Below are 17,758 nucleotides of genomic sequence, written 5' to 3' on the forward strand. Positions count from 1 at the left end.
ATATAGTTGTCATGCACATGGCAACCTGTCCTTTTACCGGACTTTGGATTCATAAGAACCTCAGAAAACCGTTAAGGCGCCACAGTGGAATTTGTTGCATCGTGATTATCCCTATTCTGGTCATCGCTGCCGCAGAGAATGCATACAGCCACTTTTTGTATAGCTAGATTATGGGTCCTTTCTGTTACGACTCAGTGCCCGGGCGCACTTAGCCAACAGGCCAAAAGACCAAATATGCTAGAACTCTATGTTCTAGCATGCCCGGGACCAATATAAGTAGCGCGCATCGTTAGGCTTAGGTGAACCATGCCTAAGTCAGGGCTAACACTTTCAAGACAAGTACGATCCCCCCTACAACCTCGTGTATCTCCGCAAGACCTGATATATCAACCAAGTAGGCACCAATGAAGGTGTTCATATAAATACATGTGTAACCAGATATATCTGTTAATGTATTTGAAGAATGGACAGTCGAAGTACGTACTACCGCAGTAGGCGGACTTGGTCCTGGAAGCCTTTACATTGACTCCCCAGCCCAACTCCCTGGCTAAGGTAGGCGCGATCACGGCCGAACTAGCCATATATACTGTGAATATATGGGATATATGGTCCGAAGGGAAGACTTTGTACCATTCTGGGGCGCCGGTCATCACCAGTTGTGTGCAGTCAGTATTTGAGGATTCATTGGCGAGACCCTTGAGAAGACCGTCGAGCGTCGATTGACCAGCGGATACGGAGGCCTCCCCTCTAGGTATATAGACAGCTGATGACAGTTAGCCACGGGTCCTTAAAGGCTCATCGCCCGACGGAGAGGTGTAACATACTCAAAACCTTGGCTGTCACGCAGACCAGTCTTCTGGGGAAACAGGACTTTTAGCAGTGACAACAGGAAGTTAGAAAACCCAGCGGATCTCAATATTAGCCAGCGACTGGTCTCAATCCACTTTCCGGTTCCCGAATGCATCTCTTTCTCCTTCCCTCTCTTTCCCACTCTTTCCCACTCTTCCTCATCTAACCCACCACGATCAGTGCAGTGCTGGTTTCATCTACACGACCCGCTGTCTTCTCGCTCTCAGTCCATATTCTTCTGCTTGTCCCGGTCTCAGGCGCAAGAATGGCAGAGACCAATGCCTTTCTAGAGAAGACTGGTGATTCCGACGTTGCTCAGTTACAGCAGGGAGTAAAGGTCACTGAAACTTCACCCCTCGATGCGAGCAGTGAAACCCCAGATGAATCTCCGAACGGAGAAGACACTGTTTACGTGAATGGACATCCTGTGGTTCAAAATGGTGAGTGGCAATCCAATATCTTTTCGCCTCGTCTTGTCGACTGCTAACCTAGCTGCACAGGTGCGGACGTATCTCGATTCCTCATCTCGGGACGAGACGATGGCGACCCTGCATTCACCTTCCGCTCGATCGTCCTGGGGTCTATCTTTACGGCTCTCTCCAGCGTAATTACCATGCTGTATACCTTCAAGCCCACCGCGGTCTCGGTGTCCACGGTCTTCTTGCAATGTGCGTGTTGTTCCCACTCCCTTCGCAGGGGTTCACTAACGTGTGATCCAGTGCTGGTCTTTGTATTCGGAGAGACTTGGGCACGGTTGACTCCTCGACCGGACAGTTTCAAGTCTCAGTTGCTCCAAAAGGTCCTGCGGTTTGTCAACTTCGGACAGCCCTTCGGGATCAAAGAACATGTCGTTGCGACGTTGATCGCCTCATCTGCGAATAACGGCCTGTCGGGAGTGGAAGTCTACGCGATCGAGCGCTTATTCTATGACCGAACGATTTCGGCTTTCGCCGCGGTGCTGGCCACATTCTCCATCTCACTCTGTGGATTCGTTCTGGCGGGTGTCCTGCGGCCGTTGATCGTCTATCCTGCCGAGATGGTGTATTGGTCAACGGTGCCACAGGTGGTCCTCTTCCAGAACCTCCATTTTGACCGGGATGCCAATCGAGGGCGTCTCAGAAGGTTCGGCTACGCATTCACACTGTCGGCCCTCTGGGAAATCTTTCCAGCCTACATCGTGACGTGGTTTAGTGGCCTCTCGATCTTCTGTCTTGCCTCCATGAAGGCGTCAAAGGAGACGCGAACAATTTTTACCACGATTTTTGGAGGTGCTTCCTCCAACGAAGGGCTGGGTCTACTCAACTTTTCCCTCGACTGGCAGTACATCCAGAGCACATACCTCTCGCTCCCTTTCAAGCAACAGCTCAACACCTGGATCGCCTATATTATCTGGTATCCTGCAATGCTCGGACTGTACTACAGGAACATTTGGAGCGCCAAAGACTTCCCATTCATGTCCTCCTCTCTTTTCAATGGAAACGGCACCAGATTCGCTACGACGTCTATTCTGAACGACGGTGGCACGATCGACAACAACAAGCTCAAGCAGGTTGGGCTCCCATATCTGACCTCCAGTACAGTAATGGGCTATTTTACTCAGAATCTGGCGATTGGGGCACTGATCACCCACGTCCTCCTCTTCTACCGGAAAGACATGGTCCTCGCGTGGAAACAAGCACGCAGCAAGACCCAACCAGATCCCCACTACCAGGCCATGCTCAAATACAAAGAAGTACCCATGTGGTGGTATCTAGCCCTCTTCCTGCTGTGCTTCCTCGCCGGCATAGTAGTCAACGCCAAGGGAGAAACCACGCTCCCCGTCTGGGGCTATGTCGTCGCGCTTCTCCTGGGTGGCTTCATCGCCCCATTCTCATGTGTGCTCTATGGACAATACGGAAATGGAGTCAGCACCAACCAGATTTCCAAAATGGTCGCCGGCGCTGTTCACCCTGGTCGACCATTGGCTAACCTCTACTTTGCTAGCTGGTCACATCAAGTGATTCTCCTCGCCGTCAACCTAGCCAACTGGCTCAAGGTCGGCCAATACACCAAAGTCCCTCATCGCGTCATGTTTGGCACCCAAATCTACGGAACTCTCCTGGGTGCCGGCCTCAACTACGTGGTCATGAACACGGTTGTGGTGCATCAGCGAGAAATCCTTCTCGACCCCGAGGGGAACAACGTCTGGAGCGGCTCCGCTCTGCAAAGCATGAACTCACAAGCGATCACCTGGGCCCTAGCCAAGGACATGTACAGCTTGAAAGGTCGCTACGGAATCGTGCCGCTGGGCCTTCTCATCGGCGCTGCCTTGCCAGTCTTCCACTGGGGCCTGAACCGAGTCTGCCCGCGTTTGCGAGACTGGCCGATTAACACCGCGATCATCGCCCTTTACACCGGCACCAACTTCTATGGGAACACCTCCTGGATCTGGTCCTCAATCGCGGTCGGCGTGTTCTCGCAGCTGTGGCTTCGACGCCGGCTGCCCGGGGTCTACAACAAGTACAACTATCTGATCGGCGCGGCTCTGGATGGAGGCGCGCAAGTGGTAATCTTTATTCTCAGTTTCGCGGTGCTTGGTGCAAGTGGGAAGAGCTATCCGTTCCCAACGTGGTGGGGGAATCCGTCGGGCAAAGCAGACCATTGCTTGTAGTGAGCTAGGAGGTGGTAAGCCATGAATATCTTTAATTCATGTTTGTTTTGAATCCTTAGCATGAATTTTAATATCGGCAGCTGGTGGGAGATTGCGAAAAAGATGGACATCATCCACTACAAAGGCAGCCACACCGAGCAGAATTTAGCAATCAAATTCCGATGTTTTCGATCAATCGCTTTGGTGGACGTGGAAACCCCTAACATACTGATTTTGAATCTCTTTGCCACTATCCAGTGGTGGGTCTGAAGAGCCGCTGCCGCCATCACCAGTAGCGAGTCCTCGTCTCCAAAGCACTACATGCGAGAAAGGGACCAGAAAATAGCGGCTATTGTTCGAATCATCCCAGATCATATATTCTATCTCACCAAGATGCAGTGAACCTGACTTTCAAGCAAATCCTCACGGTGTGAAGACTGCCACAGTCGGAAGTCATGCATCGGGATCTTAAGCCTGCAAGTGTTCTCGAAGGCTACAGATGCCAACTCTGCCATTCAAGCAATTGAATTAGGTAGATACGTCGTCAATACGGATGGCGGGCACCTGGGAAGATAATATAATGGGTGATTTGGTCAGGAGTCTGCTAATTCGACATCTTCTTGACTTCTCGCCTATTCCGACAACTGACATGTTTTGGCCCGACGTTTCAGGTTCGCCTCAGCCGCAACAGGGCCATCTTACCTCCTTTCTCTACGCAGTCTTCTGTCTCACCTAGTCAAATCAGATTCGCTTCCTAGAAGTTCCAGCTCGAGCATTCCAGATTGTGTGCGGAGAAAACGCAGCGTCCGCCTGGAGATGTTTGTTGACGAATCGGCAAGGGTAGCCCTTCGAGGGTTACAAGACGGGGAGCTGCTGCAACTCGTAAGTCAGCCCCGTTAAGGGGTAGCCATTTGGAGCCTGGGAGGTAAAATATTGAAGCCAAAATTGACCCCATTTTAGGAGATTGATGTCCCAGAGGAAGAATTCACCTGCCTAAATTCGAACTTAGGGGTTGATCCGAACTCAGTGGTCACATACATTTCTCTTGGCCCGATGAAGTATTCATTCTACCGACTTCCCGGTACAGATGCAGTCGTCTTCATTTATACCAAATTCTATTCTCCGTCAGTCAAACACCGCATGGCACACATTCGAGCAACAAAGTCTGTCGTCGCAGCTGCTGAGGAGGAGGGTGTGAACATCTCCAGAAAAGTATGAGTGTGGCCGATGTTGAAGACCTGAAACGATTAAACTAATGGGTACATATCATATTTAGTTTGAAGCGAATACCGCTGATGATTTTAGCGGAGACTGGTTTAGTCTATGAGGCAAAACGCACCTTATAAGACAAAAAGGACGAATGAGAGAACGTGACCATTTATAGAGAAAGAAAGATAAGGTTATATGATAAAAGAGGAGACAAGAAGTAATGGTCTCGAGCATAAGCTATTTACGTGGCTGGGGCGACTGTCTGCAACCTGAGGTAGTTTCTCTCGCTATGAAAGCTGCATTGCTCTTTCAACCAGCGCATTGTGCAATATATTGCATATATTCAACACCCAAATAGGCCTTGATCGAAACACGTTCCCGATTTGCTTGTAATCAGACCCCAAGATAAGACCCCTTGCATACCGAGCTCCCGGCGCATTCACAACAGTCACTTAGGAAACAGAGACCAGATGTCTTGGATTCTAGCACATATTGAATTTAAAAAGATAATTCTTACCGCTTTCTCGGGCTGTGTCAAGCCGAGATCAATGAGCCATTGGGGCCAAGTATAAACATCACCGAGTCCGCAAACTAGCGGAGTTCGGCCTTGCGGATTTCGCCCAAATCCGCATCCCTTATAAATCTTAGGGAAGGATAAACCATTGATATTTAAAAGACCAGCTGGTTTCTGAGAAAATAGAAAGAAGAAAAAAGTGCAAGTTCATTCTCAGATAATATCCCTTGCGGCGTTTCGCACAAGTGAGTGCACGCTAAGCCTAGTGTATAGGCCTGCATAACAAAACAGCATTCCAGCGGAGCCGCCGGCGTTGTTCTGGGATATTCTTGAAATCTTATTCCCTAGTTGTTGTCAGTGGCCTTGACAAAATGACAGCGTCAGAGCCCCCTTCCCCAATGAACGCTAGGGTTCCTCATGACCCAAATCAAGAAAGAAAAGAAGTTGCTTCGACTTCGTCGAACGTGCTTAAGGAAAAGACCAAAGATGAGCCAATTACTGCCCAAAATACTTCTCATACCCCCGAGAAGCATGAATGGATTACTGGCGTCAAACTTGCCATCATCATAACAGCGATTACTCTGGTCACGCTACTCATGCTGTTGGACACGTCGATTGTTGTCACAGTGAGTATGCCTGCATTCGGACTAGATATCTATGGCTCGCTAATGACAACTCAGGCAATCCCACGAATCACCAGCGAGTTTCATTCGCTCCCCGATATAGGATGGTACGGCAGCGCCTACCAACTCGCAAGGTACGTTTCGCCGTTTCGCCCTATGGTCGCGATAGAGACTAACAACTCTGCAGTGCATCGCTCCAGCCACTTACCGGAAGATTCTACCTCAATCTTGATACCAAGGCGAGTCCTCCCAGAGATCTGAGTGTTTGATCCAGCTTGAATTGACTGTATCTCTAGTGGACATTTATGGGCTTCTTCGCCATTTTTGAACTGGGCTCGCTCATCTGTGCTGTGGCCACATCGTCAAAGATGTTTATTGTTGGAAGAGCAATTGCTGGAATAGGAACATCCGGCATCATCAACGGTGCATTCACGATTATTGCTGGCTGTGTGCCGATGGAGAGGAGGCCAAGTAAGTTTCCATGTGAATATTATGAAAGTAAATACCTGACAGACTCGCAGGTATGCTTGGCATTGTCATGGGAAGTACGTAGGAGCTTATGTAGATGTCTATATGATTGGACAGATGCTGACGTTTTGTAGTCTCGCAGCTTGGATTGGCGGCCGGGCCGTTGATTGGAGGAGCATTGACCGAATACGCCACCTGGCGATGGTGTTAGTCTCAATCTTTCTATCTAGTCAAGTTCAGGTTTCTGACATCTGGGATTAACATAGGCTTCTGGATCAATCTTCCTGTCGGTGGCCTGGTGGCGATCATGCTCTGCTTTCTTCACGTCCCGGAGCAGATCACCAAGCCCAAGTTTTTCACGGCCATCAAGTCCCTCCCTGGAAAACTTGACCTGGTCGGATTCGCTCTATTTGCTCCATCTGCTATTCAGCTCCTTCTCGCTTTGGAGTATGGTGGCAATCAGTACGCTTGGCACAGTTCTCAGGTTATCGGACTCTTTTGCGGAGCAGGCGCTACATTCATCGTGTTCCTGGTGTGGGATTACTACCAAGGCGATGCAGCGATCATCCCCTTCTCCATAGTTCGCAAGCGGATTGTGTGGTCGAGCTGTCTCACCTACGGTCTTCTGATGGGTCAAATGTTCTGCGCCTCCTACTACCTCCCTATTTATTTCCAAGGCGTCCGCGGTGCAACGCCGACGCTGAGCGGTGTTTATATCCTGCCGAGTGTTTTGGGCCAGCTATTTGCAGCGTTGATTTCTGGAAAACTCGGTAAGCGAGACCCATTTATACCCAAAGATAGCAAGTCTAACATGTGGTTCTTCTAGTCGAGAGAGTGGGCTACTATCTACCTATCATCGCCGGGAGCGCAGCTCTGATGTCCGTCTCCAATGGTCTCTTGTCGACATTGGCTCCGCACACGTCGACCGGGAAATGGATTGGATACCAGATCCTTCTTGGTGTTGCTCGTGGTCTGGGCTTACAGATGGTATAGCGTCGTCCTCCAACATCCGTCCCAACCTGCTTCACATGCTGACGTTCAATATAGCCGATTGTTGCCGTGCAAAATGCCATGCCCCCTCCCCAGATCCCCATTGCCACTGCCTTGGTCGTCTTCAGCCAGACTTTTGCCGGAGCGCTTTTTCTGAGTCTCTCGGATACGATTTTCACCAACAGTCTCAAGACCCTCTTGCCTGAGTATGCACCATCTGTGAAGCCCGAGACCGTGATCGACGCCGGCGCAACTGGACTTCGATCGCAAGTTTCTGCGGCAGAGCTGGCAAATGTGGTAATTGCCTACGCCAAGAGCGTCGATCGCGTATTCTACCTGACTGCAGGGATGGCGACGGGTTGCTTTTTCTTCTCGTTGGCGATGGGGTGGAAGGATATCAGGAAAAAAGCCCCCGTCTCACAGGCGTAGATTTGGGGATCGGGAAGAAGAGACAGCAGACAGCACTTTTGGCACAGAGCGAGAGGTAGAAAGTATGGTATAGAGAGAGTCTAGATCATGGCTCCGGTATAAAGGATGTGAAATGGGTTAGAATGTAATAGAACTGGACTGGATTTGCCCTTGAGGAAAACATAGCATTGAAGCCAAACCACGCATAGTTGTGAAAGTATCATTCAAATGGAGAACAACCCGATATAATCACTCTCTTCCACGAACTCTCGATCTCTGATTGGCGCGATGGTGTCATATCAGCCACGTCGGAGTTAAGGCTGTCTAGCGCCGATCTGACACGCGGAGAGCACTGCTTAGCAATTCCCATCGCAACCCTCAGGTGTGCACACGTCTTCTGCTCATCGCCCTGGCGAGAGCGATCTGTCGCAAGCTATCTCGGTATCGTCCACACGAGTCGCCAAGATGGACTGTCGCGCCATAGCTCCCGCTGGCATTCCAGTCCCGTATGGCCAGTCCTGCGCCAGCTGTGTCCAGTCCAAACGCAAGTGTATTATGCGTCAAATCGGTGAGCGATGTGAGAGGTATGCTAGATCTGATGAGATAAATGGCCACACGACTCACAGTATCAGATGTCACAAGGCGAACAGAGAGTGTCATCCAGCGAGGACAATGCGCCGGCGCGTGGCCAAGAGGACGGCTTCATCGAGAGTATCCCGTCTCGAGGAGAAGATCGATTCTCTGGTATCGATGATGAGAACAGAAGCTGAGCCGGGCATGGGGATGTCAAACTACGCCGGCCTTATAGCCGTGGATCAACCAGCCTACCCAAGCCCGGCCAAGACGAACCATTCCAGCAACCCTCATATTGAAGCCATTTCACATCTGGACCACCAGAAGGGAGGTCGTCGACTTGAGCACTCGTCATTCGTACCTAAGCCCGTCACGTCGACAGACTTTCATCATCCAGATGTTCCCTTGTCCTTTGAAGCCGAGGAATGTCTCACGCAGTTCAGGACTACGAAGGCTCGATATTTCCCGTTCGTCTATATTCCTCCCACGACGACTGCACAGGACCTTCGACAAGAAAAGCCATTTTTGTGGCTTGCTATAATGGCAATCAGCTGCAGATCAACAGCACAGCAGCAAGTACTGGGAGATAAGATCAAGCAGGTGGTGGCAGAGCAGATGGTGATGCAATCAGAGAAAAGCATTGATCTTCTTCTGGGGCTACTAGCCTTTGTCGGGTGGTATGGGAAATGTCACAGATTGATGCGCAGAATGGCCTACTAATGAGACACCGCTAGGGCAAATTACAAAGTCCACAGCAAGCCGTTCTTGGCCTTATTCACCCAACTTGCAGTATCGTTGGTGTTTGACCTGGGTCTGAACAGACCAGTTCCCGAGGAAGCCCCGGCACTCCCGAGTTCAATATTCAAAAAGTGCGCGAGGCCATCGACACCGCGGACAATAGAGGAACGTAGAGCTGTGCTGGGGTGCTTTTTGACGACATCCATGTACGGTCCGCGGGAATCCTGCACGAGAACACGTCGTTAACTTTGACCAGAATATCATCCTTCTTGCAACGGATCGATGCCCTTCGCTGGACACCCCATCTCGAAGAGTGCCTTCAGGTGCTAGACCAAGAGAAGGAATGTCTCGGGGATCAGATTCTGGTACAACTCGTGCGGTTGCAACTCATTGCGGAAAAAGGCTGCCGGGCAACTCCAGACATTGGCAACGACGGAGAGAGCGATGTGGCGGTCATGGCCTCAAAGCTAGAGGAAATGAGCGTATCCCTGGACAATTCCTCCAAGAATAGTGAGCTGGTTGAACCTCCGAAGATTGGCTACTGTGCTGACCGTAACAGTTCTATATTTGCATTTCCATAGCATCAAACTCGAGATCGCGCTTTCGCAAGCATCTCTCCACTCTGGACCATTGATAGCCCTGCAACACAATTCTCTGAGACGGGGACTCGAGGCCATCACGGCGTGGTCAGATGTGGTCTTCGCAGTTCCATTGGCAGACTACGTGGGATTCCCATTCTCTATCCTCTCCCAGTCCGTCCGGTGTTTGACAACCCTTTACCGGCTGGCCACTTTGGACAGTCCAGGCTGGGACAAGCAGCATGTGCAGGACACGGCACATCCAATCATGGTCATAAATCGTCTGATCCATAATCTGGAGCAAGCCTCGCTCGTTGCTGGTCTAGATAACCAGGGGGCTCCTGAGGGCGATGTCTTTACGCGCTCGGCGAACGCGTTTCGCTCTCTCCGTGTGGAATGGGAAGGGAAACTGGGAGTTGCTCCATCGACGTCTTCGATCATGTCGCCTTCATACGACGTCGGGGAGATCGGCCTTCCAGACCCCCTTGCTGATGATTTTCTCGATAATGATTGGTTCATGGATCTTCTCACGTCGACATTCTGAAGCATTTTGAGGCATATCCAGGCGATCGGATCAGACATTCTTGACTGGGTAGCAAAGACCCCAAATCCTTAGAAAGGGCCCCACTGCCCGATACATGCATGAAATCGTGTACCATTCATTGCTGGATGTTGACTGTCGGTTGTGACATCTCCTGCCATGACTCGCAGGATGTGTGCGAGTCGGGACTGGGGGCGATGAGTGCCCTGATTGTTAACTAAACGACCGGTCTGCTCTGGGGTATTACTGAAGTTGCGTCAACAAGATCTCACTCGGCTTCGCATATGAAACTACATACCATATTGTATCTTGAAATGATCAGCTCGTTCTGATCATCTCTCTCTTCCACCAGTGCGGCTCCAAGCAGATCCACAGATTGCTGTGCATTTCGGACGAGTCGCTCTAATTTAGCCTCGAATATGATCCACCGCTGCCCACATGGAAGAATGACACTCGTTGGATAATACATGCCTTTCCTTATCATATTTATCATAGCGGTAGTGCAACATGATCTCAGCCAGGTCTCCATCGTGGCTTGGTGTTGGGGCCGAGTTTTGTGCCCCGGACCTACTGACTCGTTAGCGTGTACTTCATGCAAGAGAAAAGGAATTCCTTTGAAGATCGGATGATTATAGCCAATACCAGTGTCCTTAATTCACACCCTCGTCATCTACAGGAGACAACACCAGTCATGTTCAACCTGTGGAAGATTTAATCTAGGCATAGTAGACATGTAGGTACATGGCCAAGTTGCTACAGCATTGCCCCGTAGTGGGAGAGCCTTGCACAAAATAATCCATACAAGTGTGAAACCTGCTGGCGAGTCAGTCAATCTCCCACTGGAGATGATTGAAGCACATAGCGCATGGGGCAACCGAATCGGGATCAATAAAGAACATGGAGCTGTCCATCCTGGCTGCATCTTGAGGGCTTCCAGACCGCGCGAACCACACTCACCCTCCGACTATGCGCATCTCTGCCCTTCGACCACTCCTGACGGCATCTAGCCTTGGGCTTCTCCTCGTCGGAGGGGCCCTGGTGGAATCAGACCCCGATCGTAATCCTTTAACCCTGAAAGCCGCCGACCTCTTCAAAATGGTCTCCGATGACGAGCCGGGATCCTGTGCAGACAGGCCTGTCGACCGGCTTCTCCGGGAAGCCGGCCAGCTCGTGGACAATGCCACTTCTGTGCTCAATCTCTTCGGGGGTGGTGGTGCAACATTCAACCAAGAGCACGAGAATCTGGCAAACATGCTCTACGCGATGTTCGGGGCGAAATATAGCGACAACCAGGACTCCGACACGCTCTCGATTGATGACGACGATGACAGGCAAAGACTGCGCGACGCTTTAGGTGAGAGGTGGCGAGGCCGGCGACCCAGTGAACTCAGTCTTGCTGACTCTACCTTTTGCGTCTTCTAGAAAATTTTGAAGCCGTGCAGTACGGACTGAAGAGCACAGGCTCTTCCTGGAGACTGGCATGCGGAGACGGCGGCGTCCGACGCGTGAAGACCCTGGGGGATCTGGGGTTGACGCCGGCCAACGAGAAGATCTCCGACAAGAAGGCCCTGCCGTGGCTTGAGAACAAGGACTCGGATTGGTTTTTCTGGCCGCAGTTTTCGACGGAGAAGGAAGGCGAAAAGGGCGTGTATCCTCTCGACACGGCGGCTCTCGCGGCGGCTGTCGACGATCATCAACGGTCTCTCCCCTCCTCGGTGGCAACGCCGTGTCAAGAGAGAGGGTTGAGAGCCATCACGTATCACAATGCAAGCTTAGTGCTGTTGTGTGATGTGACCTGGGGTTATATGTCCCTCAAGCGAGCCGAGGAACTGTCGGCCAATCTTCCAGAGTATGCGTTGCTTGATAACTACTTGCCCTTGGGATATATCCTCCTCCATGAAGCCATGCATATGTTTACTACTACGGGTAGGTCTGATTGCCGTTGTATCAATCGAGCAAGATCCCACTGACTCTTCGCAGTCGTCGATATACAGCGGGATGGCAAGGCTGTATACCGATGGATGGCTTGCCTGGCTCTCGCCAAAGACCCGTGTACCAAGGCGCAGACCATCGAAAATGCAGAGACCTACGTGCTTTTCTCAGTGGGTGCTTTGCTCAAAAAGCATAATTGGTATCCTCAAGGATGGTCGGAAAATGTGCTCTGAGCGGCATTCGCCGATTCTCGAGGAGAGGTTGATTCGTGCAAACTGCGATGGTTCTGAGGATTGTTTTCTCTGTATACACACTACTAAAACATGCCTTGATGATTTGATATCGCCGATATGGCGAACAGGGTCGCTCTCCGCTCGCACCATTCCAGTCAAGCAGAAGCCCTTTCAAGAACCTATACCTTTCCGAACGCCCTCTGAAGAGCCATACCGTGCTTGTAGAACATCCATTTGAGCCCCGTGGAATGGCCAAATCCAATCCGTGTATGGGAGAAATCATAAACGCTCTGTAGACGTGGAATGCTGAGCCGGTCGTATGCAGCGACCCATGCGTCCATGGAGACATTGCGGCAGATCTGCTCTGCCAGGTCCCAGCCGTCCTTGAGGGCTAGATTGGCTCCCACAAACTCATACGGGCTGAGAACATGGTTGGCATCGCCGATGAACACGACACCTCGCAGGTCTTTGGAATGTCGAAAGGCCGGCTTCTCCTTCGCGGGTCGAATGAATGCAGAGGTAGGGTCTGTCGCCTCCACGATAGTTTTGAAGGGCTCTTGAAACATGCATCCGGTCTTGAGGGCTTCAGCTATGAGGGCCGAGAACTCCTCTGGCGTGAAGTCACCACTCTTTGCTTCTCTTTCTGGTTCCATGCGACTTAGCGCCCAGGCCATGGTCTCGTTATCGAAGGGATTGTAGATGCAGCAGACTCCTTCCCCCGATGACATTTGCAGGCCATAGTCCTCGTGCACCGGCTGAGGAAGTCCATTGGGAAGACGCGAGATTCCACCGATCTGGGTTGCACCGGTATATTCCAATTTCATATCCTGGGGCCGGAAGCAGGATCGAATGGCACTGTTCGCCCCATCTGCCGCAACGAGGAGATCACAATCGTATGCGGTCGTGCTTTCATTTCTGTCCTCGATGATGTTGACTCGAATCTGGCCATTCGAAAGGCACTCTCCAGCAGAGCAAGTCGATCCCCATTTCCACGTTGCCCTGCTCTGCTCGGCTTTCTCCACCAGGATCCGCTTGAGGTCGTGGCGCCGGATACGCATAGTGGCTGCTGGCAGGTTACCATATGGTGTCGGGTTGATGGCTGATAGTTTCTTCCAGTCATCGCTCCAGACCCAGATGTCGCCGCCGTTGAGAGTCGAGGAGGCGCGAGTTTCCTCGAGCAAGCCCATTTGCTGCAATGCGACGAGCCCTTCGTCTTTGCCGCCCCCGTTGATGCACAACACGTACGGGTCTTTGTGCATAGATTCTTCGCGACTGTCCTGCTCGACCACGACGACCTCCGGAGGGTCCAGCGATGGATTCCATAGCTGAAATAGAGTAATCACAAAGGCGAGCCCGGCGAAACTGCCGCCTGCCACGACGATGCGTTTGCCTGCAAGATATTGACCCGGGTGAGTATCCATGTTGAAGAAGAAAAGCCCGACCTTGCAGAAAGAATTCACCAGGACATGAGTATGTGGAATGGATTGCTTGCTCTGTTATCTGGGAGCATTTGGCTGCAGCTGCTTGTAGATCGGAGATATGTGCTGCTCGGAGAAACAATTCCAGCCTCGGAGTTTCTAATTCAGCCATGCAACGCCGTTCTAATCATCCGCTCTGATACGGCCCCATCGCAGCCCCCGAGGGGCTATAATTAATCGGGAATGCCGCAGGACTGCGTCGATCTGGTCGCAAGTGGCGCCAGGAGAGAGAACGAGTGTCTCGACGAGACGTGGACAACCACTCTTTCCGCCGGCTTCCGCCTTGTCGAGCGACGCAAGTTTCACTCCAACAACTTCCCACTTCTGCCTCATGCCTCGCAACAGCGAAACAGATGCGATGCCGCAGCCAATTCCACGAGGTCGTCAAGCGTGCGATGAGTGCCGACGACGCAAGCTGCGCTGCGATGGGCAGCAACCGCAGTGCCGGGTCTGTCGCGAGACGGGCGTTGTATGCGAGATCACACAGCGTGGGGTTCGCGGGCCCAAGAAAGGCCACCTCAAGGCCCTGAAGAATCGCGTGTTGCATCTGGAGGCGATGCTAGACGGACGCCTCGCAGCTCACCAGCGACCAAATGACTTCACTGGCAATGTGCGAGGTGGCAATGCACCGACGCCCTCAGTATCCTCCGTGGAGATCGAAGAGAACGCGGCGATTGAAGCGACAGAGCTATGGATTCCTCATTCCACTGCGCCATCCGGTCCAGAACGTGAAGTTTTTCTGTCAAGTGGTTTTGTGCCGACGTTGCCTGCCTTCAACTCCCATCTTCCTCCCACGCCTATCCTACACGCTGAACTGTACGGACTAAACTCACCCACCGCCAATCTGAGCGCTGGCAATGCATATTGACTGACACCTTTTTCTTAGCGATCAACTATACTTGGACCGCGTACACCAGTCAATACCCATTCTTCATCAACGACGGTACCTGTCATGGTCCAAAGCCAGCACCAAGACAGCAGCCCAGAGATGCTTGCAATATGCCATGTGGACGCTGGCATCATTGCTATCTACTCAGTTTCGCGAATACATCGAGCCGCTTTACCAAGAGACAAAACAGATGCTAGAAAACCTTAGTCTGGAAGCCGATGAGCACAGCAGTTTTAGTACCGAACTTGCCCAGGCCTCTGTGCTTCTGGTTTCCTTCGAATCAATGCGGACGTACCACCGAAAAGCGTGGATGAGCGCAGGTCGGGCCTTTCGATTGGTTCAAGCAATGCGCTATCATGCCATTGACAGCCCGGTCGACAAAGGGGGACCGTCCTCCCCTCAGTGTGGTGATTTCATTGAGGTCGAGGAGAGACGCCGAGTGTTCTGGATGGCCTACTTTCTTGATCACGTCATTAGCATGCGCGACGACTGGCCAATTACTTTGAATGAGCATGTGGTAGGAGATGCAATCGGGCTTCCTCGAGAAGCCAAGACTCTTCGAGGATTGACGACTGACTCGTGCCTCGCAGATTTGCACCAGGCTACCAGCGCCAGATGCCGCCTTCCAGAGCGGACGTCATGAGCTCGGTCCTTTTCTATCCGAGGCGATGACCGAGCCTACTCTGAATGTGCGGTCCTCTTTCAACGAATGCCTGATTCTGGCTACGATCTGCGGGCGCAGCCTGCTCCAGATCCAGCGATATCACATATCCAAAGCTTACGGCGACGTGGTGCTGGATTTGGCAGAGCAGCGTCGCTGGCTGAAGAGTCTCCTCACGACTAGACTTCAAGTCCTATTACAGTACTACCCATCGCCCACGGAGGCCTCTGATCCTTTGCTACTGTTTGCCAATATCCTGGGTCAAGCGACTGTGGTCTATTTCTGCAAAGCCATGATTGAGTCAGCCGAGATCCCCGTGGATCCGTTACAAGAGAGCATTGAAATTGCCAACTATGAGAACCAAGCATTGGAGGCCTCGGCGGCTATTATTCATCTCGCCACCACGTTACGCGAGCTACCTTCTTCCAAGGTAAGTCCTAGTCATACTCGGACAAAAGAGCTACGCAGTTGACAACTGTTGAGATTCACCCATTGATGCCTATTCCGCTATTTCTGTGCGCTGAGTTTCTTTATACCAAGATCCACAACGGTGAAGCATTTCAGTTGCGCCTCCAGGGACTATTCTCCATCTTGCGTGAGCTCAAAAACGTCAACAACCCCGAGAGGAGTTACTTGGATCTCCTCCCTCGTTCATGTATAGCAAAGACCGCTGAGCTCCTCCGACATACTAACCAGGGAAGCGCGGCGAACTTGTAGATCAAACCCGGGGCTTTCGCTTAGAGATGAATTAGAATTATCCACTTCCTATCTTGACACCAATGTTTTGGTTGACTTGTTCATTACACGATCCGCATTAGAGGGGTCATAATGGCCCGTATAATCCGTACAGGATGTGATGCTCAACGGCGCGCAGGGGTCTCCATGGCCCAGAAAGGCTTCAGGCTTGCATGGACAAATTTACACCTCTGATCTCCTTCGAAAATCTCTCGGAGGAATAGATATTGTGCAAGGCACACTCCACCACCAAAAACAATTCTCCGAGTGCGCTCCAATCCCGACTTTGAACCCAGGAATAGTCATACTCGGGGCAAATATTGCTCTCGAGGCCTATATCATCGACTTTATAAGCAGAGAGTCGATCTGCACATGCAAATATTGCGTCGGCTAAAAGGGAGATAGAGCAAGATAACTTTACTCCGAGCAGCTCTACTACATAGGATGATGCAGCAATTGCGTTGATCGGTTAATCCGAGAGCTTTGTGTAAAAAAGACACCGAGTCTCTACACTGCAGGATCTTTTGCACGCTATGAGCAAAGGCCTAGATTTGTACCGCCGTTATTATCGCTCGTCGGGGGGATAGTGGCCGTGATGCCACGCATATAAGAGATCTGCTGCCCGTTCTTGCTAGAGATTCTCACCTCTCGTCCCACATTCTCATTCCATACTTTCCTATACTGTATATTTTTGACCACATATCAAACGAGAGTGATCTCCAGTGCTCGCCATCATGAGTCTTCTCGAACGAGCCAACGATGTACTTCATGCCAACCCCGTCACCGGGGTTGATGAGGCCCTCTCGGTGCATGGATCCGACTGGCTTTGGGCTATCACAGCAATCTATGTGATGTCTTTTGTGGGTTTTGGCCGGGATAATCACCCGCTATGCACGCTCTATCAGCGAGACTTACTGACGCACAACTCCCAGATTGGTCTCCTATCACTCTCCTTCGCGGCAAAAGAAAGCGACCGAGTCTTTCACTACCTCTTCACCTTTGTCCTTCTCGTCGGCGCCACCACCTACTACGCACAAGCGTCGGATCTCGGCTGGGATGCTGTAAAAGAAGTCGATCATCTCGGAAACGGAGTCATCCGCCAGATGTTCTACGCCAAATACATCAACTGGGCTGTTGCGTTCCCTTCACTCGCTCTGGGCCTTGGTCTAATCTCCGGTGTCTCATGGACCACAATCATCTGCAACATCGCCCTCGCGTGTTTCTGGGTTGTCACTTACCTGGTCGCCGCCTACACCACCTCCAGCTACAAGTGGGGTTTCTTCGCCTTTGGAACGCTGGCATGGCTCATCCTCGCCATGAGCACCATCAACGAGAGTCGCGAGGCTGCCGCTCTCCTCGGCATTGAGCGTGACTACATCGTCCTCTCCGTGTGGCTGAATGTGCTGTGGGTGCTCTACCCTGTCGCCTTCGGCCTGACGGATGGCGGCAATGTGATTGGCGTTACTGGCGGGTTTATCTTCTTTGGGGTCCTGGATGTTCTTATGGTGCCTGTGCTCACCTTTGGCATCTTGTTCTTTGCGCGCAACTGGGACTACCGCAAGCTGAGCATTGCGTTCAGTGACAGTCGGCCCAGCAGAGAGAGTTCTGGTATGCTTAAGGAAGCTGAGGCTTCTGCCAGTGTTGTCTCTGCTAGCTAGATGGCTTGGAGATGGACTGTGTACCTCCAAGTCCAACTTTCCTTTACATATA

At 51.6% G+C, this 17,758-nt stretch overlaps 7 protein-coding genes across 7 annotated transcripts; 6 read left to right on the forward strand and 1 right to left on the reverse strand.

The window, feature by feature from the left end:
* Positions 1 to 1,114: 1,114 nt before the first annotated feature.
* N7459_001950 (OPT family oligopeptide transporter) lies at positions 1,115 to 3,499 on the forward strand (the record flags this gene model as incomplete). Its single annotated transcript, XM_056941135.1, has 3 exons — positions 1,115 to 1,289; positions 1,350 to 1,517; positions 1,569 to 3,499. 3 exons carry the CDS (start codon positions 1,115 to 1,117, stop codon positions 3,497 to 3,499), a joined length of 2,274 nt encoding a protein of 757 aa, XP_056802990.1.
* A 2,073-nt stretch (positions 3,500 to 5,572) lies between these two features.
* Positions 5,573 to 7,711, forward strand: N7459_001951 (MDR family MFS transporter; the record flags this gene model as incomplete). Its single annotated transcript, XM_056941136.1, has 7 exons — positions 5,573 to 6,067; positions 6,121 to 6,295; positions 6,346 to 6,369; positions 6,427 to 6,498; positions 6,559 to 7,062; positions 7,119 to 7,279; positions 7,340 to 7,711. 7 exons carry the CDS (start codon positions 5,573 to 5,575, stop codon positions 7,709 to 7,711), a joined length of 1,803 nt encoding a protein of 600 aa, XP_056802991.1.
* Positions 7,712 to 8,362: 651 nt separating this feature from the next.
* N7459_001952 (uncharacterized protein) lies at positions 8,363 to 10,123 on the forward strand (the record flags this gene model as incomplete). The annotated part of the gene is made up of 4 exons (XM_056941137.1): positions 8,363 to 8,940; positions 8,998 to 9,207; positions 9,258 to 9,511; positions 9,561 to 10,123. The coding sequence occupies 4 exons, from the start codon at positions 8,363 to 8,365 to the stop codon at positions 10,121 to 10,123; spliced, it is 1,605 nt and encodes a 534-aa protein (XP_056802992.1).
* Positions 10,124 to 11,086: 963 nt separating this feature from the next.
* Positions 11,087 to 12,285, forward strand: N7459_001953 (uncharacterized protein; the record flags this gene model as incomplete). Its single annotated transcript, XM_056941138.1, has 3 exons — positions 11,087 to 11,474; positions 11,543 to 12,046; positions 12,101 to 12,285. The coding sequence occupies 3 exons, from the start codon at positions 11,087 to 11,089 to the stop codon at positions 12,283 to 12,285; spliced, it is 1,077 nt and encodes a 358-aa protein (XP_056802993.1).
* Positions 12,286 to 12,464: 179 nt separating this feature from the next.
* N7459_001954 (FAD-dependent oxidoreductase) lies at positions 12,465 to 13,706 on the reverse strand (the record flags this gene model as incomplete). Its single annotated transcript, XM_056941139.1, has 1 exon — positions 12,465 to 13,706. The coding sequence occupies one exon, from the start codon at positions 13,704 to 13,706 to the stop codon at positions 12,465 to 12,467; it is 1,242 nt and encodes a 413-aa protein (XP_056802994.1).
* Positions 13,707 to 14,094: 388 nt separating this feature from the next.
* N7459_001955 (Zn(II)2Cys6 transcription factor) lies at positions 14,095 to 16,030 on the forward strand (the record flags this gene model as incomplete). The annotated part of the gene is made up of 4 exons (XM_056941140.1): positions 14,095 to 14,579; positions 14,650 to 15,169; positions 15,243 to 15,743; positions 15,797 to 16,030. The coding sequence occupies 4 exons, from the start codon at positions 14,095 to 14,097 to the stop codon at positions 16,028 to 16,030; spliced, it is 1,740 nt and encodes a 579-aa protein (XP_056802995.1).
* A 752-nt stretch (positions 16,031 to 16,782) lies between these two features.
* On the forward strand, positions 16,783 to 17,706 carry N7459_001956 (opsin family protein; the record flags this gene model as incomplete). The annotated part of the gene is made up of 2 exons (XM_056941141.1): positions 16,783 to 16,908; positions 16,981 to 17,706. The coding sequence occupies 2 exons, from the start codon at positions 16,783 to 16,785 to the stop codon at positions 17,704 to 17,706; spliced, it is 852 nt and encodes a 283-aa protein (XP_056802996.1).
* Between the last annotated feature and the right edge of the window lie 52 nt (positions 17,707 to 17,758).

Source organism: Penicillium hispanicum, assembly GCF_028827665.1.
Source record: "Penicillium hispanicum strain IBT 35686 chromosome Unknown utg000002l_segment0_segment0, whole genome shotgun sequence".
In the NCBI taxonomy this organism is placed as follows: Eukaryota; Fungi; Ascomycota; class Eurotiomycetes; order Eurotiales; family Aspergillaceae; genus Penicillium; species Penicillium hispanicum.